The 27259-nt window shown below is 48.8% G+C and overlaps 1 protein-coding gene and 3 non-coding genes across 6 annotated transcripts in view; all 4 read right to left on the bottom strand.

Annotated features, from left to right (window-relative positions):
• The window catches only part of LOC135819730 (ras-specific guanine nucleotide-releasing factor 2-like), a 44038-nt gene extending 16779 nt beyond the window's left edge, over positions 1-27259 (bottom strand). Inside the window, exons 1-23 of one of the 3 annotated variants that reach the window (XM_065332983.1) lie at positions 26726-27259; positions 23764-23876; positions 22806-22953; positions 19198-19290; positions 18415-18519; positions 16783-16931; positions 16386-16465; positions 16024-16100; positions 15057-15185; positions 14101-14211; positions 13592-13709; positions 12748-12893; positions 11894-11960; positions 11191-11318; positions 10591-10718; positions 9153-9213; positions 8698-8847; positions 7284-7425; positions 5086-6300; positions 2486-3582; positions 2041-2143; positions 924-1108; positions 228-340 (exon numbers count right to left, since the gene is read on the bottom strand). In XM_065332983.1, the coding sequence (XP_065189055.1) occupies positions 228-340; positions 924-1108; positions 2041-2143; positions 2486-3582; positions 5086-6300; positions 7284-7425; positions 8698-8847; positions 9153-9213; positions 10591-10718; positions 11191-11318; positions 11894-11960; positions 12748-12893; positions 13592-13709; positions 14101-14211; positions 15057-15185; positions 16024-16100; positions 16386-16465; positions 16783-16931; positions 18415-18519; positions 19198-19290; positions 22806-22953; positions 23764-23876; positions 26726-26992 (4925 nt within the window). In that variant the 5' untranslated portion in view covers positions 26993-27259. Of the gene's footprint in view, positions 1-227; positions 341-923; positions 1109-2040; positions 2144-2485; positions 3583-5085; positions 6301-7283; positions 7426-8697; positions 8848-9152; positions 9214-10590; positions 10719-11190; positions 11319-11893; positions 11961-12747; positions 12894-13591; positions 13710-14100; positions 14212-15056; positions 15186-16023; positions 16101-16385; positions 16466-16782; positions 16932-18414; positions 18520-19197; positions 19291-22805; positions 22954-23763; positions 23877-25535; positions 26166-26246; positions 26706-26725 lie in introns of those variants that run through there. The other 2 variants (XM_065332985.1, XM_065332984.1) reach the window with 2 other exon arrangements.
• Trnas-gcu (transfer RNA serine (anticodon GCU)) lies at positions 18812-18893 on the bottom strand. Its single transcript has one exon. It is a non-coding gene; the product is annotated as a tRNA-Ser (tRNA).
• Trnaa-ugc (transfer RNA alanine (anticodon UGC)) lies at positions 20516-20587 on the bottom strand. The gene has a single exon. It is a non-coding gene; the product is annotated as a tRNA-Ala (tRNA).
• Positions 21590-21661, bottom strand: Trnaa-ugc (transfer RNA alanine (anticodon UGC)). Its single transcript has one exon. It is a non-coding gene; the product is annotated as a tRNA-Ala (tRNA).

The raw sequence follows: 27259 nt of genomic DNA, 5'->3' as shown, positions 1-27259 counted from the left end.
CCGAATAATGTGCATGAAAGGACCAACATAAGTGCATGTACTTTTGTGTGGGGAAAGTCGTGGCACCCCCCTTGATCACTATCCTGGCTACGCCCCTGCGGCAAGTGAAGGAAGAAGTGAACATCTACTTGTCCCGAGTGAACGTGTGTGATGTGAAAAGCAAACACAACAACTACCTTGAAGAACAAGCCCATCTATGCAGTATGCGGCTCTCATTTTTAACTTACTCTCTTATGACCTGCAGACTATGCACTTCCTCATCCGTGGCTGTCAGGTTTCCGGAGAGTTCATTGATGAACTTGACAAGCTTCTCAAGCAGTTCACTGTTTGTGGCAAAGTCCTACAGCAGAGGAAACAACACGACCCGGAAGCACAATTCGAAATATGCCCGGCTGCAAAATGTTCAACTGGATCAGTTTTGACGGATGACTAGTGCAAGCATAGATGTAGGACTACTAGTACTGGTACCTGATGTGCGTGCGAACTGGGCAATTCAACCAGTTCTGATCCAAAGCGCAGTTTTTACTTCTGTGCGGAGCTAATACCAGGCGTGCATGGTCGGGAAGCACCTAAAATAGACACCATGGGAGGGGGGGGGGGGGGGGTACTGGGTTATGTGCTTGCAATACATCAGACCATACTGTGAAACCTCACTATATGAAACATCACTACAACGGACAGGTATTCTGTACTGCACTGTTGTGCACATTGAAATCCGGTGGAATGACCGGGGCCGGCGCCCTTACAGCTTCAGCACATACGTGCACTGATAATCTGTAGTTCAAGTACACACTGTAACCATTGACCAGCAGTGCTCGTGGCTGCAAGACCAGCGTCCCGTGGCCGCTTGACTTCTCAACAGATTTCACTGTCTGCCACAGTGCTTTGTAACCAAGGTTCTGCGTAACCATGTGTACCTGTACCTGAAAGTGATGGTTCAGCCACTTGCGCAGGATGCAGAAGATGCGCAGCAGCAGGTGCTCCTGGAGGTGCGGCTGCTCCAGAACGTCGTCGGACACGTCGCTGGCCTGGCTCAGCGATGACGTCATCCTGAAGGACATGCGGCGACGGTCCGCTGACACGCTCGGTTGCCATGGCGATCTTAACGCTGGTAATGGAGACGGAACATCAAGAACAGAAGGTAAGCCTACGGAACATATCTGCTTGCACCGAAATGCTCATTTCTTTACTTATAACTCGTAACATTTCGTCCTTCTCCTTTTTCACGATAGTTTTTAATTGGCTCACCATCCGAGTTCATTTCTTTACCCACTGCTATCCGGAAAACCCTACACACACCATCCTCAAATCAAGCGGTCTCTTTATCTCAAACTTTGCAACGAAGAGACCACTTGATTTGAGGATGGTATGTGAAGGGTTTTTCGTGTAATAAAGTGCCTGCAGTGGAGCTTGCGCACATTAAGAACTGCCATCCTATTATGATTATTTTACCAACTGTTCAACAAGTGTTCAATGGGAATTTTGATACTTCCATATCTGGGCCAGTCATGATGAAGATGTATGTCCTGGCTGATGCGTAATGATGCGAAAGCCAGTCAAACTAGCAATGTAGCATTGCAAAGGAATACCACCACTGGGAGTAAGGCATTCAACCGTGTAAATCAATAGCATGCCCTCGTTGACGTGAGCGAGTGGAATGCTGGGCCCCCGACTTGACATATGCCAAAGTCAATGGATTGCGGTGAGAGAGGAGAGAAAAGAGAGCAGGTAGGCAACCATACAAGAAAACCTATACTGTACACGACTCAAGGAAAACCAAACAACCCTAAGACTTGCTGATGTGGTGTTGGTGCATGCCACAACATTGCAGAGTCATTTTCACAAGGAAATGAGGTCCTGCTGAACCCCCCCCCCCCCTACAGATAGGAGTTGCTAGATCAGATCCACTGGAGTGATCTGAGGTTTAAAACCCATTTCATTAAAAATGAAAGACCCTACGCACATCATCCTCAAATCAACTGGTTTCTTCGCTGCAACTTTCTTCACTAAAATGACAGGGAAACAAATGTGCTCCGTTACCTGACGGTATGTCTCCCTTCTCGTCCTCATGGTCATCTAGTCCATCACTGCGTGAACCAGCCATTGCAAAGCGAGACTGGAAATCCGGATGCTGGGCGCTCAGCTGTAGCCAGCACAAACCACACAACAATATGAGACCACAGTTGGATACGGGGAAGGGCAGGGGGTTGGGGTGGGGGAGGGGTTGGGGGAGGGAGGGGTTGGGGAGGGGTCAGGGTTGGGACAGGAGATGGGCTTGGGGGGGGGGGGGGGGGGGTGGGGAGGGGGTTGGGGATAACCCTCCGTAGATACTTACCCCTGTGGTATGGACCCTTTGCACACACACGCACACACCCTGCACACCTCTCATGCCCCTCACACCACACTCACGCATGCACACACACACACACACGCACGCACACGCACGCACGCACGCACACGTTATTCTTGTGTACAAAACACGTACCAAGGAAGAGCAGTACTCCCCATCCTTGACGGGCGGAAAGTCCTCATCGAATGGAAACACACCCAGTTGGGATTCATCCTGTAATTTTGGAGATTGACCTGGATGCAACGGTCCTCTTGGCGTCCCATCTAACCAGACAAAGTCGTCACTTGTCGTACTAACAGTAGAAGCTTCAAAGGTCGATCTGGCAGATCCGTGTTCACTATGGAGTGCTTGGTCATCCTGTTTGTCGCTGAATCGTACGCCCCGGTTTGGACTTGACGTGGCCTTGGCGGGGGATTTGTTAGAGTCGACCGACTTGAAGCGGCGCAAATGCCGTGCCCGCCGGTTGGTGGATGGCAGGGTGGCTCGACCGTCCATGTTGCTGTCGAAATGTGTCGGGCTGGACGGTGTTGTGGCAACGGCTTGGTTACTATCTTCCGGACTTTGACGTTTCTCCGGTGTGAGCGGTAGCAGTACAATGCTACTCTGCCTGGGCTTCAACTCGGTATCCTCTTCGGCGTCGCTACCAATACCGTCATCACAATCTTGAGCTGCAGGCGGTGCGGTTCCACCTGGCTCTGACATCGCATGTGAGCTTTCCGTCGGCGATTCTCCCGGTGCTGCTGACTCAAAATTCTGCTCTGGAACACTGATCGCTTGCTCCACGGCATCTGCATTATTATCGGAGATGGCGACTGCTGCATCGACTTCAGACGAGGTGCTGTGGCGATCCCGATGCTGCTCACCTTCACCGGCGATCACCGTGGTTACTGTGCTGTTCTGTGTTGCCATGGCACTATCAGACACTTGCTCACTGCTCTCGCCACCGGAGCCTCGGTGATCGAAGAAGACCATCTTGGACTCGACGCTGAGGGCCGGCGCTGGTGGCTCTTCCTCGACTTTGGCCAGCCCTGGCGACACGTTGTCGGATGTCTTGCGACTGCTGCACGCCGAACTGCTGGTGCTTTCTTGTGGCGACATCCACTGGTCAGCTTCTTCGAGTACTACGGGTACTTCTGAACTGCCCAGGGATGAATTGGAGAACGCAGGCTGTGGTGATGCGGACAGAGACTGGGTTAGGAAAGTCGACTTGGACACGGGACTGGGTACGAAATCTGCACTCAATAAACGAACACATAAGGTGCATGCATACACGCACATACACACACAGACATGTATATACACACATGTGCATGAATGCATGCAAGCACGCATGCTCATACACGCAGATATACGCAGACACACACAGATACACACACACGTACACATGCACGTAAACACACATACACACAGAAACATACACACACATACACACAGACACAAGCACACACACACACACACACACAAGCACACACACACACACACACACACACACACACACATACACACACACGGTCACCGTCAAGCCATACACATGGACATACATACACAGGCCCACAAAGCCGCTAGTTACGTGTACAAACATCATCACTATGGTACAGTTAGGTAGCCAACAACTTTCACTTCATTTTCCCATTCAGCAGAAATTAACAAGGGCCCATAGCTCCTGTCTTCAATAGATCACTCTGAGTTCTCTGTTGTGGGCAGTGACACAGCGTTTAGTGTTCAACAACTCCTTCAGTACCGGATTCGTGATAGTGCAGCTACAGTAAAGCCTCAGTATTATCAGGCGCGTGCTCGGCGATGGGCACGGGGGGCACGTGCACCCCCCTAAACTTTCCAATCTGGGTAATTGCAATTGTAATGTATGCAAATATGCTCTAAAATTCAAGAAAGGTTGCAAACAAATTGCAGAAAATTGCCGGGGGGGGGGGGGGGCTCCCCTCGGCTCCCGTGCACCCCCCCCCCCCCCTAGTTGGGGGGCCGAGCACGCCCCTGATTATGATGTCTCTGAGGAGTGTAAAATATTACACGACGATCGTTTGGCCGTAGTGTTCATGACGGCTCTTCAGGTGTGCATGAAGAAATCAGATGGTGAGCCAAGGAATAAAAATTGTAACATGGAAATTGTGGGCACAAGTTATGCTATCGAGTCCACCAACTAAACCAGATTTTGAACAGTCAGACGTGTATAATCTAGCACAAAACTGACAAGGAGTACTGAGACATTCCACGGCATGAAAGTCTGTTCTTGATGCACACCTGAAGAGCCGTCATGAACAATACGACGAAACGATCGTCGTATGATACTATACATGTTATTGCAATTAGTTAGGAGTGTAAAATATGTACGTCTTAGCCATAAAATCTGTACTTTATAGGTCAGACACTGTACATGTATTACGGGAAGTCAAGGACTGTATCGGGAATGACGGAACCAGTCCGGTTCGTTGGGCCATGACCGGACTAGCTGTTTGGTCATCAACGCGTGTTTACCATGAGGTCATGTGCACCTGCCATAGCCTATGCAAATGCTGTTCTTTTGACCCTTTTGTCTTTGAAAGGCTACGGTATGGATGGATCAATACTGATTGAATAGCAATAAGCTGCTTCTGCAGGTCCTGGGTAGACTAGAATGCTAGGCTTGGACATCGTACTTCATAGTGCATAGACCACAGTATGTTGGCTATAGTACTGCAGTAATTTGCTATATGGTGCTGACTAGGAGGAGACCTTACCGGAAGAGCTTTGAAAGTCGGAGCGCTGCATGCTGTCAGACGAAGACACCACATCGGTCGTTGCTTCGAATGGAAGAAAGACATTCTCGTCGATTTCAACCATGGCTTGTTTCTCGTGGCGGCGAGAATGCTGCACCAGCCCCGGACGGCCTTCCAGTGACACGGACCTGGGTATTCGCTGAACGGAGGGCTCTGCGTCACCCTCGGCAACTGGATCGGCAATCTCAGAATTGCGCTGTGCACGGTGCTCTTTCATGGCGGTGGTGTCGGACGATGTCCGTCTCTCCTTGTCGAATTTGATTGGCGGCTCGGCGACTTCGCTAGTGCTGGTGGCGCTGGCTTTGGTCGAAAGCTCGCCAGACGTCGTCGACGATGCCCCTCGTTTGCGGATCACTGGAGATCGCCGTGGCGACAGCGGTATGCGCGAGAAGAAATCGGAGATGCTGAGGCGGTTGCTTTCCTTCTTGTCACTGCTGTTCTTGCGACTGTCGGCCTTCTTCGGTGTCACGGCGCTGCCGTATGCACTGCCAGAGTCTTCGAATCCGAAAGCCTGGTCGCGAGTCTGTCGCTTGGACTTGCGGCGTTTCACCCGGTGTGGTGACCCGGTCGACTGAGCCGGCTCTGGGGTGTGCGGAGGGTCCGGGGTGTGCGGCGGTTCGGGCGTGTGGGGCATTGACGGCGGAGTCGACCCAAACTCGTCTTCCTTTTCATCTCTGATGTCGTCGTCGCCGTCCTGAAGCGGTGACTGGAACCAGGCCGGCGCTGATTCCGAGACAATAGCCATGGTCGCATCTCTAGCTGGTGATTTCGATCGCTTGCTGCGACCATTTCTTGGTGAGCATCCTGCCGGCGAATCCAAATTGACATGAGCGACAAAGCTGCTGCTAGTTTGTTGCGATGGCGTTTCAGAACTCAGGTTGCGCAGCATGCGCGAGAGCGGCGCGAACCCGCTGCGTGCCGACTGCGAGAGGCTGATGCTTCCGCTGGCGGCGACCGGCGTACTGCCTGCACTAACACTGCCGCCACTAACCGTCCCAGAGCGAGGGGCTATTGCGCTGCTTACGCTCTCGGCCAGGGCGGGCCGACGCTGCCGGTTGAGCTGCTGCTGCCGCTGCACGTAGCCGTCTCGCCCTGTTGACGGAGGTGGCAGTGGCTTCAGCGGGTGCAGTGCGTGCTTGCTCCACTCTTCGGAGTGACGCTCACGACGCAGTACAGCTGCAGGTGTACACAGGCAAGAAGTGGCGCGTACACATGCACAAGGTAGGGTTCTTCAACAATGCACGGTACACTTCTTTCAGGAAAATATTGTGTGTGTGATTAACTTTTTATCATGTAGGATGCTCCACTGGCCGAAGGGTGCTGAGTGCCCATATACGTAGGACTTTCTATAAAGTAGGGAGAGGAAAGAGAGAGAGGGAGAGAGACAGAGACAGAGACAGAGACAGACAGACAGAGAGAGAGAGAAAGAAAGAGAACAGATGTCTTGACTATTGTGTTGTGAATGCGGGCCAAGTGCGCAGCCCGTGTGGTCGAGTTTCTCAGATCAAGTTTACTGTCTTCCAACTGGTGAAGATTCCAATGCGCCATTTTCATTCTGATATCGGCAAGGTATAGTGAAATCCAGCCCTTGGACATTAGCTTTACTAGCTTTTTGGGGCTTGATTTAAACTTGCATCCCTCCATGAGTAGGCGTGCCTTTTACTTGGTGAATTTCAACACTGGACATCAGCTTTACAAGATTGAAGGGGTTGGATTTTACCTCTCTGTGTGTACGTGCTAATGCGTCTGGCGAAATCCAACCATGGGACATCAGCTCCACACGATGTCAGGGTTTGGACATCACCTGGTATCACGGTGTGTGGGTGCTTGTACATGTGCCTGACATAATCCTTCTCCTTTTTCACCAAGATATCAGCTGCACAATATTGCCATGGTTGGATTTTGCCTAGTACCACTGTATGGATACTGTGCGTGTACATACCCATATGGCAGATGAAATCCAACCCAGGACATCAGCTCTACAGTATTACAGGGATTGGATTTCAGCTGCCATCGCTGTATAGGTACCGTATGCGTACATACCCATTATGCCAGATGAAATCCAACCGGGGTTATCAGCTCTACAGCATTGCAGAGGTTGGATTTCAGTTGCCATCACTGGAGTCCAATGCACATGATATCAGCGATGTGAGTCTCACCTCTCTCCCTGTCGATAGCGCTCAGCGGGGAAACGACCTCCTTCTTCGGAGTCAGCAGTGGGCTGTCAACGACCGTCTTGCCGACATCTCTCTTGAGAGAGCCGACTGGCGAAGGATGATGGTGGCGGGCATGACGGTGAATCTGTCAACGCATGATCACAACAAGAAGGAAAGCCCTTACATACACGTTTTATCTTTTGCAACTTCAAAAGACATCACCTGATCAAGTGGCAGACATCCAGCTACTATGCTTATCATTTGAGGTATTAGACTCGGGCCGGGAGCCAATGACCAAAGAGCTACAACTATACTATCCACTAACACCACCAGTTACTTTGCAATCAGCAGGCTGTTGGAGTGCGCATCCAGGCTGTGCTAGAGCTGATTGCCAGTTAGGTGTAGAACGTTAGTACCGTCTGACAGTGTTTTTATTTATTTTTTAATATTTTTTGTGTATTGCAATGTTATCACGTCAGCTGATTGTAAAGTAACTGGTGGTGTTAGCGGATATTATAGGGTAACTTGTAGCTCTTTGGTCCTCTTTTCTACTTGAGGTATTAATCATGATAATAATATGATGTAATGCATTCATCCCCTTCTTCTTTTGTCCCCATACATACATGTACACGTACACGTACATTTCCGGTTTTCCAATGGGAGGTACGCATCTAAGATGGCCGACACTTTTTTTGCGGGGCAAGTTACCCCACACTTGCCAGGTACAACCCGTTATAGTACATAAATATGAGTATGACCTCACAAAGTTCATGATCTTTTATGCAGAGCTGGTATCACAGTGTGTACGGTTGTAGTGGACTTGCCCCGCAAAACCTAATGGCGGGACATTGATGCATACGACCCATTGTTCTCCGAGTATCTCATTTGCACTGTCTTACAGGTAAACTACTCCGGGACACAATTGTTGGTCACACAGTCTGATTGCATTAACCAGATTAGGGCGTTGCGCCCACACCCTCCCCTTCACTGGTTCGTCTCCAGAGACAATCCGCTCAAACCGAGAGTTTAAATCATTCAAACACTTTCAGGTAACCGATAATATGGACACAAAATTTCGGAATCTAACTTCTAAAACCCAAAGGCCAACCAGCTGCTAGCATTGAATCCAATACACCACACCACCACATTGCGTTCTTGGCTCAGGAGGAGCGAAACAGCTGTCTGGAGGGTCATTGTCAATATCAATCTATATACCGGAATTGTCCTCGCTGTGGTGATGGTGATGTGAGTGCAGAGTTTGGATCGGCCAAGAGCGCAATGTGCTGGTGTGGTGTATTGGATTCGACAATGGCCGGCTCGTCGCTACTTCTTCTCAGCTGCTAGCATCGGCATTAGTACCATTGGTTCATCATAATGGGTGTAGTGTGGAAGTTTGTAAAAATATATTAAAGCCTACCTGTTGAAACGTGTTGATGAGGAAGTCGAGGAAGTCGGTGTGTGAAATGAAAGCAGACATAGTGGCCAGGAAGATGTGAAGGTACTCCTTCACTAAGCCTTTGGGATGCACCAGCCGTTGACACAGGGACTGCACGCTCTCGGTCTGGATCTGAAAACAAACACACACAATAGAACACACACGACAATCCACTAACACGAGAGGGTAGATAGTATTTGGAACCCATCTAGAATCCACACACCTCTGCTCAAGCCTATGATTATAGAGCAGCTCACTGAACTTGCAACCTACGATGCAGGAGCCATCTCACTCAACCCCCCCCCCCCCCCCCAGCACCACGCGCACCCCCCCCCCCCCCCCACACACATACACGCACTCACTCACTCACTCACTCACTCATTCAAACACTACCTATGTAGCTACAACAACAATTACAATAAAGAACTTGTTCTTACTCGTTTCAACTCAGTCTGGCTGCTGCTTCGATACAGCTGAAAACTTCTGATGCTCTCAGGTCTGCAGGGGAAGCGAAAGTATGCACACAGTTTAGAATGCAAAACCCGCAACATCCATTTCAGCCCTTTTCAGTCAGTGGCCAAAAGGATTAATTTCATGTGTTGCTTGTATCTAAATCCATATTTGGATTTTATTTTTCGAAACGGTTCTAGTGAAATTTTGAATATGAAATGTTGCCTACCGGTGCCCCTAGCTAGACCGTTTGATTAGACCGAGCTGAACATACAGAGCTGCATGCTGAACCTCTCTTTCATTCGAATTTTCGACTTGATTTTCGTTTTGACATGCGCGTAATCGAACCGAAAATTCGACTTGCTGACCCTTCGCAAAATCTCATTTTCTCAAATTTGGCGCTCTTCGGGTTTTGCATCTCAGCTCTTCACGCACAAACGTGGACAGGTGTCTTGATCATCTGGCTGCGTAATACAGTCAGACATCGCTTAACCGCACACATCCGTTTTCCACAAAAAAATATCCGGATAGGCGAGGGAACCGGATAATCGAACACACAACCACCCCTATCATGCAGTATTCTGTTCTCGAGGTTCGTGGTTTCTCGTAAAAAAAATGCTGTATGCATTACATATGCTGTAAGCATTACATATGCTGTAAGTGGGTAACCAACGATTTTCTTCCGGATGGCGAGGGATCCGGATAAAAGAGGACTGGATAAGCGAGGTCTGACTGTAGTGCGTATACAGTAAAAACCTGTGACTAACAACCACCCCTTGGGGCCAGAGAAAGCGGTCTTTAGTGGCAGGTGGTCCTTAGTTAGAGGTTTGCACCGCACAACCATTATAATGAATGTGAGACCGTCCGTGCCTGGCGAAGTGGTCTTTTGTACCAGGCTGGTCGCTAGTCACGGTGGTCTTTAGTTACAGGTTTTACTGTACAGCGAAACTCTGAGTAACGACAGGACTTTGTTGTTTCACTTGCTGCGGGAGTATTTTACAAGCATGGGCACATGCCCGTAACAGAAAATGCATCATGGCTTCAAGGGACACTACACGTGGCATATGTAGTCACACAGTTGTTTTGACGTAACTCTCAGAATGCATACGCATACTCACACAGCGAATGCTTCTTTTGCCAGACCGGTGTACAGTCAACTACGCTTATAACGACACTCGGCGGGGCATCAAAAAGTGCCCTTATTCGCGAAGTGTCGTTATACCTGAAGTCTCATTATATGTATTACAGTTGGAAGGGACTTTGCTCTGCGCATGGACATGCTGTCGTTATTCGCGAATTGTCGTTATATCCGCAGTCGTTATCAGCCAAGTAGACTGTACCCGATGTATTCTTTCTCAGAAGATGAGCCTTACAAGATATTATCATGCCCAAGAATCCCCGCTGGAAAAAAATGTATTTTCTCACCCAGATCTTGAGAAGTTGAAGTCCATAGAGTGTTCGGGTGACAAGAGCACTGCGTCCATCTGCTTGCCAAAGTCGTCGGTATGCTCATGGAGTGTGGCAGTCTCTTCGATCTGCAGGTTACTGACGCACTGTGAGTAGAGCATGGTGAACACATAATGACTTTTTTACCAGTCATCAGACGAACTGTTATGGCCTAAAAAGCTGAACTTAGAATGGGGTAGTCGACTTTCCAGTAGGGTTTAGCTGCCATTGAACCGGCAATTTGAGGCCCAAAGTATGGCATCCCCCCCTCTGCTATTTGGGATCTGATCCTTTTTACGTAGAATGTGACTGGAAGTAGGTCAGGAACTGCGTAGGAAGCACTTTGTTTTAGGCACAGAGCTTTGTAATGGGCCAGTTCACGATGGTTTAGCTTCCGTCGTCGGTGATTGTTTCTGAGGCATTGGTTAGGTTAAATCTTCCAGCAATGTGTTCCGTGGTCGGGACTGAGTTGTCTCTTCCAGAAATGACACACCAATGTGTACCTTAAACACCACGATATGTACACTTAAATACAATAATGGCACAGGATAGCACGATAATTATGGCCAAATATCTTACATCACGTATGTCGCTGGCCCAGCTCGCCTTGTCTTTAGGAGAGCCACAGCAGAATGTGCAGGACACATTGCCATGCGGTGTTGAGCAGACCAGGCTGAAGGCCAGATTGGCATGCAAGCCATACTCCTCTGTGGTAATAGGCATACATTACACACCATACACGCATGCACATGCACGTGCACGCACATAACACCCAAACACACACACATCACACAAATAAACAAACAAACAAACAAGCACACACACACACACACACACACACACACAAGAAGGCAAGAACCGCTATACTTCCAGTGCTATTGCCTACACACTGCAAAATCGACATAGTACGATACCAACGTGATAGAGCTAGACAATTTTTTTTCCAATACATTGGCAATTACATGTTGTATGTTATGTCTCATTGATGTACGCCAGTAACACTTCTTGAAAGTCAGGATCTGTGTCTAGAGATCACTTTTATTCACATCTGGAAGGACAGCCAGACCTCGCACAACCGCACACATCCGTTTTCCACAAAAATATCCGGATAGGCGAGGGAACCGGATAATGGAACGCACGTACTGTATGTACGCATGGCATGTGCTGCAAATTGGTAGCCAACGATTTTCTTCCGGATGGTGAGGGATCCGGATAAAAGAGGACCGGATAAGCGAGGTCTGACTGTAACACATCACGTCTCGGAATACATCTCTTCACTTACGCTCCAGCTCGTCATCCCGCATATTTTCTTTGAAAATGCAACCCTTGAGGGGCAGTACACCGACGTCCTGCGGACACAGCATATGCGTGTGCACACACACACACACACACACACATACGTACAAACACACACACACACACACACACACACACACATACGTACAAACACACACACACACACACACACACACACACACACACAAACACACAAACACACACACACACAAACACACAAACACACACACAAGTACGAGCACAGACAGACATACCTTGAACCTTGAGCTTGCACATTGCCGAAGGCAATGATAGCGAAAGGACAGACAGACACACACACACGCACACACACACACGCGCGCGCACTCCCCCCCCCCCCACATACACACATGAAAGTACGAGCGCACACATACGCACCACCCCCCCCCCCCCCCCCCCCCCCACACACACACACGAAAACTGCACTGCGCTACATCATACTCCACTTGCAGTGCCTCTAATTCAGGGACACACATGGCCTAGCATGAGGGGAACGTGGATGCAGAGACTTGGACTTGGGGCCTTTCCATTTTGTGGTGAGTCTGATCTACGCACCTCCCATTGCTTTAAAAGCAGTGTCTGCGCCTTGATCCTTGAGATTGTGCAGAATATTCAGTCCAGTTGGGTCGGATGCAAACAGTGAATTCGAGGACAAGGACCACCAATTAGCAATGGAAGTTGATAACTAAGGACTGGCAAAGCTAGGTTTAACAGTTTGAGTCCTGGTGGTGACAGTCAATCTTTTCTTCAGACTTTCCCGTTTGCATCGCTCCCTCAAACCAGTGAATATCTAATGGTGTTCCTGATCTTATCATTCCTTACCTTGACAAGTTCGAGAGTTTCATTGGTGATGCGTCGACAGACTATCAAGTGTTGTGAGAATAGGTAACAGTGGCGCTCCCGCAGTTTCTTGTCCTTGCGAGCCATTGATCCTGACGTGGTGAACATACGCTGATGAGTGAGCAGACCTGTGTGTGTGTGTGTGTGTGTGTGTGTGTGTGTGTGTGTGTGTGCGCGTGTGTGTGTGTGTGTATGTGTGTGCATGGGTCAGCAGGGAGAAATGTGAAAGCAACAAATCAGGAAAACCAATATGGACGATTTGAGCCCAAGGAAAGGCGACGCGAACTTCTTCCAACGGTGTTCGTCTATATTGAAAAATGCATCCTTTGCGGCAGAAGGAAGACGCATCTGTTCCACAACAGCTGTGATCAAGCATTGTATCATACGGTGGCTGTTCATGTACTCTTTGTCAGCACAGGTGCTAAGTTCTGCAGGAGTGACTGCTCAACATCTGGTGTAATTGGTCAGCTGCAACGTGTGGCTTGTGCGTCCCGGTTCAGGGGCGTCGGACATGCTGCGGTCGCTACGGCATTGACCGTATCACTCTTCATCCCAGGCATCCCGGGAATCAATAAAAATAACTGATCTGCGGTCTCAAGATGGATTATTTCCAGAGGAGCCACCTCAGCCCCACGAGGAATATTGTACTTCAGGTGGCTGACCATGCCACCCAAAAATACCTTCCCACACCCTGCTATTTCTTACTACATTATATTGTTCATCAGGATTCCACATGCTAGCATGCACGCACGCGTACCGACATGTAAGAAAATGATCCACAGTGATGCAACATCGTCAGTTCACGAATTCAGTTCACACTACATACCGTTTCTGATCATGACTTGTTTGGGGCTGAGCAGCTCAATGCAGCCACGCTGTATGGTGCTTTCAACCTTCAGCGTCTTGATCATGCGCTCTCGTAGGCTAGGCTCCCCGTCAATAGTCTGAAACAGAGATGCAATGATGTTCACCATACATGTACAATGATTGGAATATCACAGAAGCCCATTGCCTGAAGAGTGCTCAATGCGAGTATATAGTGCGAGTGCACATTGCGAGTGCATAGTGTGAGTACATAGTGCGAGTGTACAATACGAGCGCACAGTGCGAGTACACAGTGCGAGTGTAGAATGCGATTGCACAATACGAGAGCACGATACGATCGACAATGCGACTACACAATGCGACTACACAATGCAAGTACACAATGCGTGAGCGCATGACGAGTGCACAGTGCACATTACGAGCGCACAGTGCACATTACGAGCGCACAAATACGCACAATATGAGCGCCCAATGTGAGTGTAAAATGCTCTACCCGACCGATTCACTTACCGTCTTGACTTCATCGAGTGTGGCCAGTGCCTGCTCGAGGTGTGCCCGATCGACATGGTAACTCGGCGTCACCTGCAGCAGTGCCTGTATCTGCTTGGTGTAGTGGCTCAGCTGTAGATATCAATACACATAAGAAAAGTGCAACCTTTCACGAATTACACATCACCTAAACAGCAGCTGGACACATCAGCCCTGTTTGAGGAGATGTCCTGAATATAAATGCATTCCAACTTAGACAATGTATGAACAACTTAGATGAAGACAGAGGTCACATATCTTTTTTTAACTTTGAGGGAAGCATCATCATTTTGGCCAAGTAGCACCTTCTTATCACTTTTCGTGTTCAAATTCCCACAGGAGTCACTTCAGAATGGTAACTGCCATGCTTTGAATTCAAAATCTTCATGATCTGGTTGTGTGTGTGTGTGGGGGGGGGGGGGGGGGGGGCTTGACTGATGTGACGTGTTCACTGCAAGATGCTCTACAATACACACGGAAGGGCTGAAGATCGATTATGCACTCTAGTCCAACAAAGACCGCAACGGGTCCAACTGTGAATCGATTCGCAAAGCTAACCAGTGCCGTAGGGTACATCTTTGATTGAAATGACCACCTCCCCCCCCCCCCCCCCCCCCTTCACCCTATCCCCACGACACACATACACAGTACACACAAACACACATGCATACAAGCACGAACGCACGCGTGCGCGCGAGCACACAGACACACACACGTACACATGCACACAACCAGGCAGGTATCCATGAAAGACACAACACATACAAATAGTTACCTTCTAAAAGACAGGTGAGTCCCATTAAGTTTACCAGCCAGTACGTACACCAAAACGGCATGTATTCATCTCACCATACACACTGTCTTTCCGCAGTATCCCAAGTATAGGTACTAACATAAGGCATTCAAACTTCCATTCTCCTCTGTGACCATTGCCCTACCTGCTGTGTTGGTTTAGCCAAGAGTTCATTGAGATGCTCAACAGTGCTCAGATTGGAGAAACTGAGCAGGACCGCTACGATGTCCGGATGGCGGCCCTGCGGGTCGGCTTTGAAGACCTCGCGCACCATCTGTCATGGGGTAGCGACCAAACACCCCAAACATGCGCGCATTCATGCACACGCACATGCGTATACAAACACACACGCGTACGTGCGTGCACACACACACACACACACACACACACACAAGAAACCAAACATCACTTCCATTCTTCGTCCAAATGTTGCCAATTCTATGCCTCAGCAATTCCACACATGATGTTCATGTTTCGCTGAGGGAGCCAAAGGCAATCAGCATGGCGTTGGATAGAACGAAGGATGAGTACTCTACAGAGGTTATTCCCAGTCATGTGACACATATCATGGCCTATGGGGTGTATGATGGATTTGTGTGAGGAGCGGTAAGCCACAACGCAAGTTGCAAAGAAGTCGGTCATGTGCCCCATAACGTGGTATACCAGTTGACACAGTCATAAGAATGATGCAAGAATGACATGCCATGCACAAATGGCTCTTGCTAGGACTAGCCGTGAGTGCAGGCCCGTCGCACCGACTTTGGAGGTGGGGCGGCCATGGAAGGGGGCCTGGGGCCCTCCGGGAAAAAAAAAATGAAAAAATGAAGCCAATTGCCAGCATTTCCGGGCATTTGGTGCCAATACAGCGTAACTACAATGAAAGACTTTTTGATTCCGCAACAAGCCACGATCGGGGACAATGATTTTTCATTATTTGCTACGTTTGCGCTGAGCTGCGATCATCGCGCTTTGTTCCAGTGTGCTCCGAAAAAAAGGCCGAAAAAGTGGGGCGGCCGCAGCCTCCCCAGCCGCCCCGGCTGTGATGGCCTTGGAGTGTGCGTGATCATAGAACACATGGGGTGCGAGGTGGGGGATGAAGCCATGTAGCTTACCGCAGTGGAGAGTGCACTGTTGCGCGTGTACTCATGGTAGAGAGAGAACATGGGAAACGTCACGTCGAGAAGCCAGCCTGTACGTAGAACACACACAGTCAGAAACAGAACAGAGCGATAGTTAGCAGCCAGGTGCCCTGCATGTACAGCAATGACTACCAATAATTATGACTTGTTTCAGAACTCTTCTAGAACCCTGCTAGAGTAATCTGTCCGACCCTAGCTATCACTAGAGACTTCGAGTGATTGAAGAGTGCACTGCTTCTGCAATGTATGACATCAGGGTCGTTTTAGGCCGCATGCACGCACAATGCACATTCATCAGCAAGTAACAACTACAGAATGAGTACATGGAGCCTTACCGAATCTCATGGCTGGCCACTTCTTCACTTGCTGATGAAGGCCGGACAGAAACAGTTCATGCACGACGGCTATTTGTTCGCTGTGCAATGATGGAGCAAGTACAGGAGACATACACATACCAAGATGAACATGTTGTCATGGCAATATACCTACTTCACTGCACATTTGTGCAGGAAAATTATTGTCAGGCAAACAGGTTCACTGGCCATGATAACAAAATGATATCCCAAAATACTTTTAATCGTTTGAGGGTGTTTGAGAGAGAAGAAGTCTGAAGGAATTTTTTTCCACCTGCACTCAAACAGGGACTTTCAATATAGTGCAGCGATGCTCTGACCGAGCTATAGTAGTGCAGCCGTCTTATCAGCAGAGAGAATTCAAGCCATTGAAACTTACATGTTGGAGAATATCGTCATGACTTTCTCCAGCTTCACCTTGGGGTTGGTACTCTCAGCCGCCATTCTCATGGGTCTCAGAAACAGGTCAACGATCATGTTCAGCTGTTCTACGTACTCCTCCTCATTGGCTATCAGCTTCCACACCAGCTGGGGAATCACAGGGAATGCGAGATTAGAGACACTGCTTTTAAAGGGGAAGTTAAGGCAAAAATTAAAATTTCACCAGTTGTAGTCTTCGGGGTGCTGAGTCGAATGGTTTTGGTCCGAGGAAGCTGAGACGCTCCCTTCCTACTTGAATCCCAATCGAACTCGCGCACTTCCACCGAAACTGGGTGACTGCGCCCTACGAGATGGGGATTTGTATGCAAAATGTCACTAAAAACGCCATTTCGTTCTTATAAAAGCACGGATGACCGCGATTGGCCCATATGTTGTAGTCCTTTGGACGCTGAGTCGACTGGTTTTGGTCCGAAAAGGCTGCGATGTAGCGTTCCTCCTTTATTCCCAATCGAACATGGTTGAACAAGTGGTCACGTGCTCCTGCGTACACCAGTCACCTGGTCACCGTGCCTGCAGGGTACAACTTACTAGCCTGTTTGACCTTTTTTGGGTGCACTCCTGTCACTCGAGTTGAACCTTGGTGTGAAATTTGTCGCCTGCTGGCGTGGTGACCAGGTGATTTGGGCACCCAGGAGCACGTGACCGCTTGTTCAACCATGTTCGATTGGGAATAAAGGAGGAACGCTGCATCGCAGCCTTTTCGGACCAAAACCAGTCGACTCAGCGTCCAAAAGACTACAACATATGGGCCAATCGCGGTCATCCGTGCTTTTATAAGAACGAAATGGCGCTTTTAGTGACATTTTGCATACAAATCCCCATCTCGTAGGGCGCAGTCACCCAGTTTCGGTGGAAGTGCGCGAGTTCGATTGGGATTCAAGTAGGAAGGGAGCGTCTCAGCTTTCTCGGACCAAGACCATTCGACTCAGCACCCCGAAAACTACAACTGGTGAAATTTTGATTTTTGCCTTAACTTCCCCTTTAAAATACAGTCGTCTCCACTTTCCGGAGGATGCACCCAGCGTGCTGACAGTGCTCAACACCGCGGAGGCAGGGCGTAAAACACAGAACAACAAGGGCAATCGAGGCTAGTTTGTCGCTGCTCTGAGTTTCATGCTTCAGTGAGTATCCGAGGTTTACGCGCCTTCGACTCCACTTATAACAAACTCGCATAATTATAGCGAATTTCGTGATATAGCGAACAGTTGTATATATCCCAGTTTTAACCTGCATTGTGAGTGCATTTCTGCTATAAAGAACTAATTCTCCCGCACAATGGTGTTCGTTATATCAGGAGCTACTTTACTAGGATCCATGAAGACTGACAGACTGCAATAGCACTACACCTAGCGATACCTATTGATGGCAAACACAGGATGCAATGATAGCTGTAATGTCTGGTAAACCTACCACAAGGTGAAGAGATTCATAGAGACCCAAGCCAGGTTAGTCTAATGGTTTTCGGAAATCAACGCGAAAAATGGCCAGGTTTGGGGCGATACTTAGAAAACCGAGGTGGTCATGGCGACCCAGCCAGTGCCCCTGTACCAACACGTCGCGTATCACTTACTCTATTCCTCTCTCGTCCCACCTCAGCATGCTGTGACGAGACATACTGGTCGACAACCCGGACAAACTTCATCGCCCGGCGGTTCAGCCTCCACCGCTTCTGCAGCTGTACGCGAATAGACACAGAAAATGGGTGACGAGTCAGGGCACAGAGAGCTTGGTTACTCCGATTCTCTGCGGGAACGGCATGATCATATGCGACTGAAACGAAGCAAACTAGTGTAACATGCAATAAAGCATATCGCTTTATTTTCTTGTAAACACCAGCGAGAAAGTGTTTTCCTTTAAAATATATACTGTACTTCTTTGCAGAACGTGAAGTAAAAATAAAAGCTCTTCTTGGCATGAAGGAAAGCAAGCGAAACCGTTGCGGGCACCTCCAAAAAAAGATATGCTCACGACGAAGATGGGATTCGAACCCACGCGGGCAGAGCCCAATGGATTAGCAGTCCATCGCCTTAACCACTCGGCCACCTCGTCACCACACACTGATGTGCACACTGTGAATCTCCATAGCAGGATCAAGCAGTCACAAAATAAGAAAAGTTGAGATGCAAAATTCAAAGTGCCAAATTTGAGAAAATCAGATTTCAGCTCAAATGTAATCAAAAAGTCTAGGAGCAACACCAGGTGAAATTTCACTCTCTAAAATAGAATCATTTCAAAACTGGAACCCAAATATGGATTTAGATCCAAAACCACAGATAAAATGAATCCTTTTCGGCCAATATCTATAAAAAAAGCAATGAAATGCATTTAGCGTGTTTTGTATTTCAGCTCTTACCTTGATAATGAGCGGCAGTGGATAGGAGAATTCCAGCGTTTTCCGCCGGGCCACGTCTCGCCTCGGTGAGAAATGCACAGAGTCAGCTCGTATCTGCAACCGGGTACAGAGAGAGAGAAAAAGAAATGCAGTCCACCAAGTCAACACAGCACTGGAAAACCTGCCTTTGGTACAGCCGCGGAAATTGTCCTGATATGACAGGATTCCGCCGGATCCAGGTACACACGTTCGATCCACAGCACTTTGGTGCATGACGATTTGTGCGGTCAATACAGGATTCCGCTTCGTACAGGGTCCGGCAAACACAGGTTGTACTGTGCAGGTTTACGTTCTTTTGCGCTGTTCGCAGTATAATAGTTACTTCATGACTGGGTGACATGATGCGTGAGGTTTGCTAGTAGGTTGGTGGTGCTACATGGATTTCAGTACATTTTACTGCTGGTGTTGCCGTTATAGGAAATCGTTGGTCATTGGAATCTGTTCTTGCTCACCGCGAGTACGCATACGGTACATGCTCATAATAATATTATGATATTATGACTCTTAAAGCTGTGTTCACAACTGGCGCGTGGACTCGGTACGCTTGCGGTTCGTGCGTGCCCAAACGCGCGCTCAGGCTTTCACAAAAAGCAGCAATTCGACCCGTATGTAGGGCCCTTCGAGTACTAATTTTTTGACCCCGCCAGTCGAAGTGACTGGCATGTATGCTGGTACGTGCCTGATATGCGCTGAAAATTGCAACATGTTGGAATTTCCATTTTGGCACGTGTCCATACGCATGGCGTCTCAAAAGCCAGCAGAAATACGCACAAACGCGTGGTTTCACGCGTACACGCGCCAGTTGTGAACACAGCATAACGTGTGCTGGACACTGCTGATTCAGTTGTGCACTGTGTACATGAACTACAGCGCGTGCAATCCCTAAGGGTGCCGGCCAAGTCAGTCCAATGGATTTCTATCCACAACAGTAGGTCATCATGAATCATAGGAAACCCGTCATAAAGCAAGTTCCGTGCAAATCATCGTATCACCAGGGCGAGAACAGGAAATTTGTGTGCGCCTTTCGCCTTTTTGTACAACAAGCAGCCATACGCAACGGAAATCACCATGGTGATACGGTCAAAGTGACCACGTGAACTCGGTGTGAGATGCAGCAGAGGTGAGTGAGTCACTAGGACCTAAACGAAAACAAAAAATCGCTGTAGGACGATTCTCCTGGAGTTGTACAAGCTGGTCTATGTATGTACTGACACAGAGATATCTGGGCAAGTTGTACGGACGAGCTTGGCGAAGGGCCAGAACACACTACAAAAAAAAGTGGAGGATATGGGGTTCGAACCCATGGCCTCTCGCATGCAAAGCGAGCGCTCTACCACTGAGCTAAACCCCCTTTCACAAGATCTGAGCTATGTGAAAAGCATTTTATCGATCGTTATTGCACACCGACACACGCACATATTCACGTACACTCCCCGACCGGGGCTCTGCCAAACGTGGATGGTTGTAGTAAGGTCACTGTTTCCGAACACAGTGTCCTCCACCTTGTTTCATGCTGTCAAACTAACAACACGTACACTCTTGTGCGCATGCCCCCCCCCCCCCCCCACACACACACACGCGCGTGCGCGCACACACATCGTGGGTGAAAACAGCCAGCATGGCGATTGTCACATTTTAGTATTTCGGTGATAAAGTACCGATCTCCACTATGTCTCTGGGCCGTTAAACAGCCAAGTGCCGTGAAACCGAAAATCCCCAAATCGCCGCAACAGGACCATTGCAGCAGTTGAGATCGGCTAAACTTTCGCGATGCGACAAGCAATGTGGCGTACGATTTTGTTGCCTGTAAATGTTGACAAGTTGTACCAAACCGCGCGAATACCATGGTGACATACCCACCTGCATTGAACTTCACGCCAAATCAGCAAGGCATTGTCGCATCGTTTTTTCTGTGAACGGTATTTCGCAAGTTCGCATCGCACCCTCCGTCGCAGATCGCGTCGCATCGCCCATCGCATCGCATCGCCCATCGCATCGCCAAAAAGTTTCTGTGAATCCCGCTTTGCTGTACAAGACAAGAGCTTCAGCTGTAGTACAGCATGGATAAAAGAGATACGAGGTTTAGATACTGTAAGAGTTGAATCTCTAACGGGGCACAAAGCCTAACGTTTTCACGAGAAAAAAAATCCATCGCTACCTCAAGAAACGTTTCATTTATGTTATTCCTTCTCTCCTCCGTACTAGAGAAACAGAAGACAGTTGTGTGATGGCAGGGTCATTAAACGTTACGCCCGCCCAGTGGGATTCTTTTGCAAATCGTTAAACTTTAGACTCGTCACACTTACAAATCATACAGTAGTACTGTACGGGGAAAATATTTTCCCAAAAAAAGTGGAGGATATGGGGTTCGAACCCATGGCCTCTCGCATGCAAAGCGAGCGCTCTACCACTGAGCTAAACCCCCTGTTACACAATGTGCTGTCCCAGACATTTCACCCATACATATTGCTTGCTTGAGGCCAATACCAGTCCCCCCTCCCCATTCCCACATTCTGACTTGGTCTGTCAAGGAAGTCAAATGTCCGTCGTTGCCAAAGAGTTCTGCACGTTCGCCCTTTGACAATATTTCGACCACTCGGTGTACCAGTAGAAGCCAGTGGAAATCAGAGCGTTTCCGAAAACTCGGAAAAAATGGCCGCCCTGGTCTCGTGCCGATTTTTTGCAGCTGTGCCAGAATACCATAGGGCACCTTGTAATAAGACAACATAGTTCGTAGGAATACCGCTACTGTAAGTCGACACATTTTCGGCCCATTCAACTTTCGGCCTGCCAGGGCTAAAACCCATTTCGGCCGCATCAAATGTTCAGCCTGTTCTGCTGCTGCCGCCTGTACACACTGGCACACTGAACCTTGCAACAACAAAAAAAAATTTCCGGCCAAACATGACCAGGTCGAAAATAGCCGAAAATAATTATGTGCCGAATATTTGTTGACTTACAATATTCAAAAGATGAATACAGTCAACTTCGCTAAGGCCTCGTTTACACGACAACGACTGAAAATGTTTTTGTCAAAAACATTTTCAAAAGAACACGCTTCCACAGATTTTGATAAGAGCGTTTACACGACAACGCTGGAAAATGTTTTAAAACGTTTCAAACGAAAAACGGCCTTCAAAGTGTTTTTCAATCGTTTTCGTTCCGTTTCGTTCTCGTGTAAACGGCAAAAACGTTTTACTAGTACGAGCCTTGTACTCAAAAACATGCCGCCGCCAGCTTGCGCCAGGTCAACTTATTGCACGTGACCATTGACCATTGCGCGCCGAAAAACGTGTTGCAGTGTACACGATTATCGTTTTCGTGTAAACAGCAAAAACGTTTTTCAATCGTTGTCGTGTAAATGAGGCCTAATAACGACTGCGGATATAAGGATAATTCGCGAATAACGACAGAATTTTCATGTCCAGAGCAAAGTCCCATCCAGCTGTAATACATATCATGAGACTTGGGGTATAACGACACTTCGCGAATAAGGACACCTTTTATTGATGCCCCGCCGAGTGTCGTTATAAGCGAAGTTGACTGTACTACTTGACGTGCTACTATACCTGTGAACGTATGTGGATCAGTTCGTCCTCCTGGTCAGCACAGTCTTTGGCGAGTCTGACGACCTCCGACGTCTTGGCCTCCAGCTGGCTGCTCAAGCGGTCACACTGCTCCTTCAGCATGTCAAGCTGACGTAGCTGATTCTCAGTACTGTGCGGTGTACGCACACGTATGCATGTGTGCACACGTACACACATATGCCCACGCGGACATGCATAAACACACATACACACACACACACACACACATACGTGTATGCACTCACACATACACACACATACGCACGCACACACCAAGAAAAGGAGACACCATTTTCATATAGCGCAACTGATTGGTCCCAGCCTCACTGTCCCTTTTTGTGCAAGATAACTTAAAGGCGAGGTTTTACCCTAAACCACTATGCCCTCGTTTCCGTCCATTCTCTTCGCTGCCCAGTCTGCACCAGGTAACCCCTGTACAAAACCCCTGGGCACCGGATTCTGTTGCACAGAAGTGTGTACCAGGTACGGATCTCCTATTCCGTCAAACACCCGTTTGCCAACAATCTTCCTTGTGTAACACTCCTCCACCCCCACCCCACCCCACCTCACCCCCTAGCAATCGCTGAACCTCAACAATCACTTTCTTCAGTACCAATTGTGCTGACTATGCGATCGTCAGCCTGGTATCCGAGACCATGATAGGCTGGTCGCATGAGTGGTTGCTAAAGCACAACTCAGTCACTTGTATTACTCCCACCCAACTTCACTAGTGTGACTACAGTAAAACCTTGTTTAATTAAGCGACCACCCCACGATGCAAGCAAAAGCGCTCGTTAAAGCCAGGTGGCCTTTAGAACCAGGTCCCACAGTGTCTGTGTAGAACTGTCGGCGCATGGAAAAACGGTCGTTAAGAGCAGGTTTAACTGTGCTCACAACTGGCATGGACAACCGCTCTGTAGATTGCTACAGCTGTACTCACCTCGCTTCCTGTATAGACATGACCCACTGTTCACATTCATTGGCCATGGCGGTGGCAAAGTGATACTGACGCTGTGCCACTCCTTGGATTCCCACCACAAACAGGTGTGTCTCCTACACACACACACACACACATATAACATGTGCATACGCACACACATGTATGTACACACACACACACATGCATGTACAAGCATGCACGCACACATACACGTAGAGAGACACACACACACACACACACACACACACACACACACACACACACACACACACACACACACACACACAGCCAAGATCTCAGACCTCATGCCGGAATAAGCAGACCATGCATCATTGCCGCACAGCACTGTGCTCCTGGTCTGATCACCATGCACTACTGGTGCTGCGGTCCTCTGTCATCAGAGATACCATTGTGAACGCAACTGTGTATGCATGTGCCAAGAGTACACAACCAAGGGTGTGCAATAGTTACTCGACGATCTCGCAATCCAACTCATGTCGGAATATTGATGACATCAGTCTTCCTCACCCACTTGGCTCATTAACGTCATCATCCCTCGCAGAGATCACGAGCGCAAGGAATTGTACATCAGCGCTATGGCAGTCAAAGCACAGTTACGGATGGCAAACCGCCTCGCTCTTGTGCAGGCACTCCCGCCGGAGTGTGTCTACCTGCGGCAACAATGACCTGATCCGTGAAATCTGTTATTCTGGATTTTCCATGCTGTTAGCTATTTTTTACAAGTATTTTTGTGTTGTCGTGCTGTCCAATGCTGCATACAGAGGGTATGCTTTGCGTAATCAGCAGACATTTTCGGTGGCGTAATATTTTCGGTATTCTCCAAAATCGACGCTTCGGTGGTGGGAATTTTTTGGTAAAACCCGTTTTCCAGGTAAGTGTACTAGTCTACAGTACCGGTAGTACCAACATTTTTGATGTGTTTTATTTTTGGTAAAAATTGTCGGCACCGAAGTTACCGAAAATAAAACACCACCGAAAATCTCTGCTTTTACAGTGCAAAGTAAGTGCTTGCTCCCTGACCTTACACGTCATATGCTAGTATTATAGCCTACATGATCACATCTTTTGCATAACCCCTTACGGGGGTTCCCTCTACCCGATAGGGGTTATGCGATTGCATTATCAGGTGAGATGCTCTGGCAAAAACGCCGCACAGCGTGCTAGCGATCCACTAGCAACTCACTCATTATACAAATGCAGGTACGTAGCACCCGTAAGATGTTCCGCTGTATGCTTAGAGCCCACACGCGGTTCTGGAATTCCACATGACTTCACCTGCATAATCCCTGTAGAGGTTAAATTTGTGTTGGGATAGACTATTCAATGTTATAATTATGGTCATAATTGTGCTCGGCTTTGCCCGTAAAAGAGACGTTCAGCATCTCTCTGAGTGGGTGAGAAAGCGGAATACAGTTTTCCAGGCCTACGGAGATTGTGCGAATGATGTCATGGTGGCCAAGCAGCAGATGCGCTTATGGGCACCCAGTGTAGCGGATCCCCTTATGGTCTCAAAATATCGAGCGGGAAAAAGAGGAGGGGAGCAGCAAGCCATCGCTAGCACATCGCTACGCCCACTGCTTTGCCACTATATGGCAAGCATCTGAATTGATGATGTAACCTCCACACACACCGTCTCTTTGCGGGGGGGGGGGGGGGGGGGTGGGGGGGGGGGGGAGGGGTCCCTCCCTCAAGTACAATACGGCCGCTTAATGTCGGCTTCGCTTCAGCGTATTCTGTTGATCGCAACTTACTAACATAACTATCGCATCGCAACTGACGGTGTAATCTCCATACAAAGTATCTGAACTGGTGATGACCATGATGATTGCGAGAGCATGAAACTTCAAGTCGCAGCAAACAAGCCTTGATTGTCCTTGTTGTTCTGTTCTGTATTACGCTCTGCCTCCGCCGTGGTGTTGAGCACTGTCAGCACACTGGGTACACCCTCCGCCATGGTGTCGAGGACTGTCAGCACACTGGGTACACCCTCCGGTGCACCTTATACAAAGCTGGTAAGTGAAACCCAACCTCATGAGTATGGTATGGTAACAGTGAGTGTGAGTGACTGCACACGGCTCCACAATCACAAGCAGTACAGCAGCAGGCACAGCAAACATCCCCTGCGGCTGGGTTCCATTCAGGAGGCAGGACTTCAATTCGCCACCAGTGTCAAAATGATAACTCAGGGCATTTCTTTTTATTTTGGTGTGAAGATTTGAGTAACCCATCCAAGAGACTAAAATTAATAGGAATGCACTGCCTGTACAAGTGAGAGTGGCGCTAGCAAGCACAACCAACGCGTGTGTGTAGCTCCCATTATAATTTTACTGGTTCCCACAAGTCCTGATAGTGATACGACTTAGTGAATACGCACCAGTGTCCGCTTCATCAAACCTGCATTGTCACAGACAGTCCGCTGCTCTATGCTACGTATTTCCCTCTGCTCTAGCCACTCCACTTACCCTCTTACTTCGTTCATTCAAACTCGAGACGTGCCACCGTCGCAACCACAGCTGGTGCTGATACACAACATTCTACACGCAGCACAAGCGACGCTACACGACGCTCGTCGTCCCTCTCCGTCCCCTGGACACCACGACCAAATCCGAAAGGAACCTCAAGATGTCGGTACCCTCTCTCATTTCATTCATATCCTCAAAGCACGCGCCTCCAGGGAAGACGCTTCGCCACACTTCGGTCTCTCGCAGAACGAAGTATAGAAGTATTTTTTGGAGCAGCTGATCACCAAACCTTCGAGGTCTGGTCACCAGCTTCGCCATAGGCCCTTTTCAACCGAAATTGAAGAATGAGACACCCCATCGGATGTTGTGCGGAAACCAATTCACGACTGCATGTCCGATACGTAAAAGAAAACACGAGCGCTCTCTCACCCACGATCGCACTCAACGCAGTGCTTCTCTCTCTTTCTCACTCTACTCACCGGCGGGGCGTCGCTGGGTCGATTGTACGAGTGTAGTCGCCGGCAATCGCACAATTCCACCAAGATAACGCCCTGCGGACGCTGCGACAAGTCCGTCTCGAAATAGTATAGGATATTCTGGTAGAGAACTAGCCAGCGCTTCTGCCATTTCGTAGAGCCGACGCCTTCGTGCCCAGGTTTCTTCTTGACCCAGCCGCAGCGTGCTGGCGAGGCTTTGGCCTTGAGCGCCAGCGCTTGCAGCTGAGCCTCGTTGATCCGCAAGGGCATAGCTCATTCGGAGCAGGGCCAAACGAACTCTGGATGGGGATACGCGTTTGGGCGAGCCTGAGTAGCTCACGAGCACTCAAGCGGGCACGCTTTGCGTCCAGCCGAGAAGCAACTGCTAGTTCAGTGGTGGGCTCCGCTGGAAGCCCCCCAACAGGACATCGCGTGCGATCTTTCGAGATTCAGTCGCTTCACAAGCCCCTTGAAGCCTCGAATGACGTCCACCATCACCTACTCATACAACCACTTTCTTCTTCTTTTGTTCCAAAA

This window comes from Sycon ciliatum, chromosome 6, assembly GCF_964019385.1.
Source record: "Sycon ciliatum chromosome 6, ocSycCili1.1, whole genome shotgun sequence".
NCBI classification, from domain to species: Eukaryota; Metazoa; Porifera; class Calcarea; order Leucosolenida; family Sycettidae; genus Sycon; species Sycon ciliatum.
This window is presented reverse-complemented; position numbering and strand designations above follow the sequence as displayed.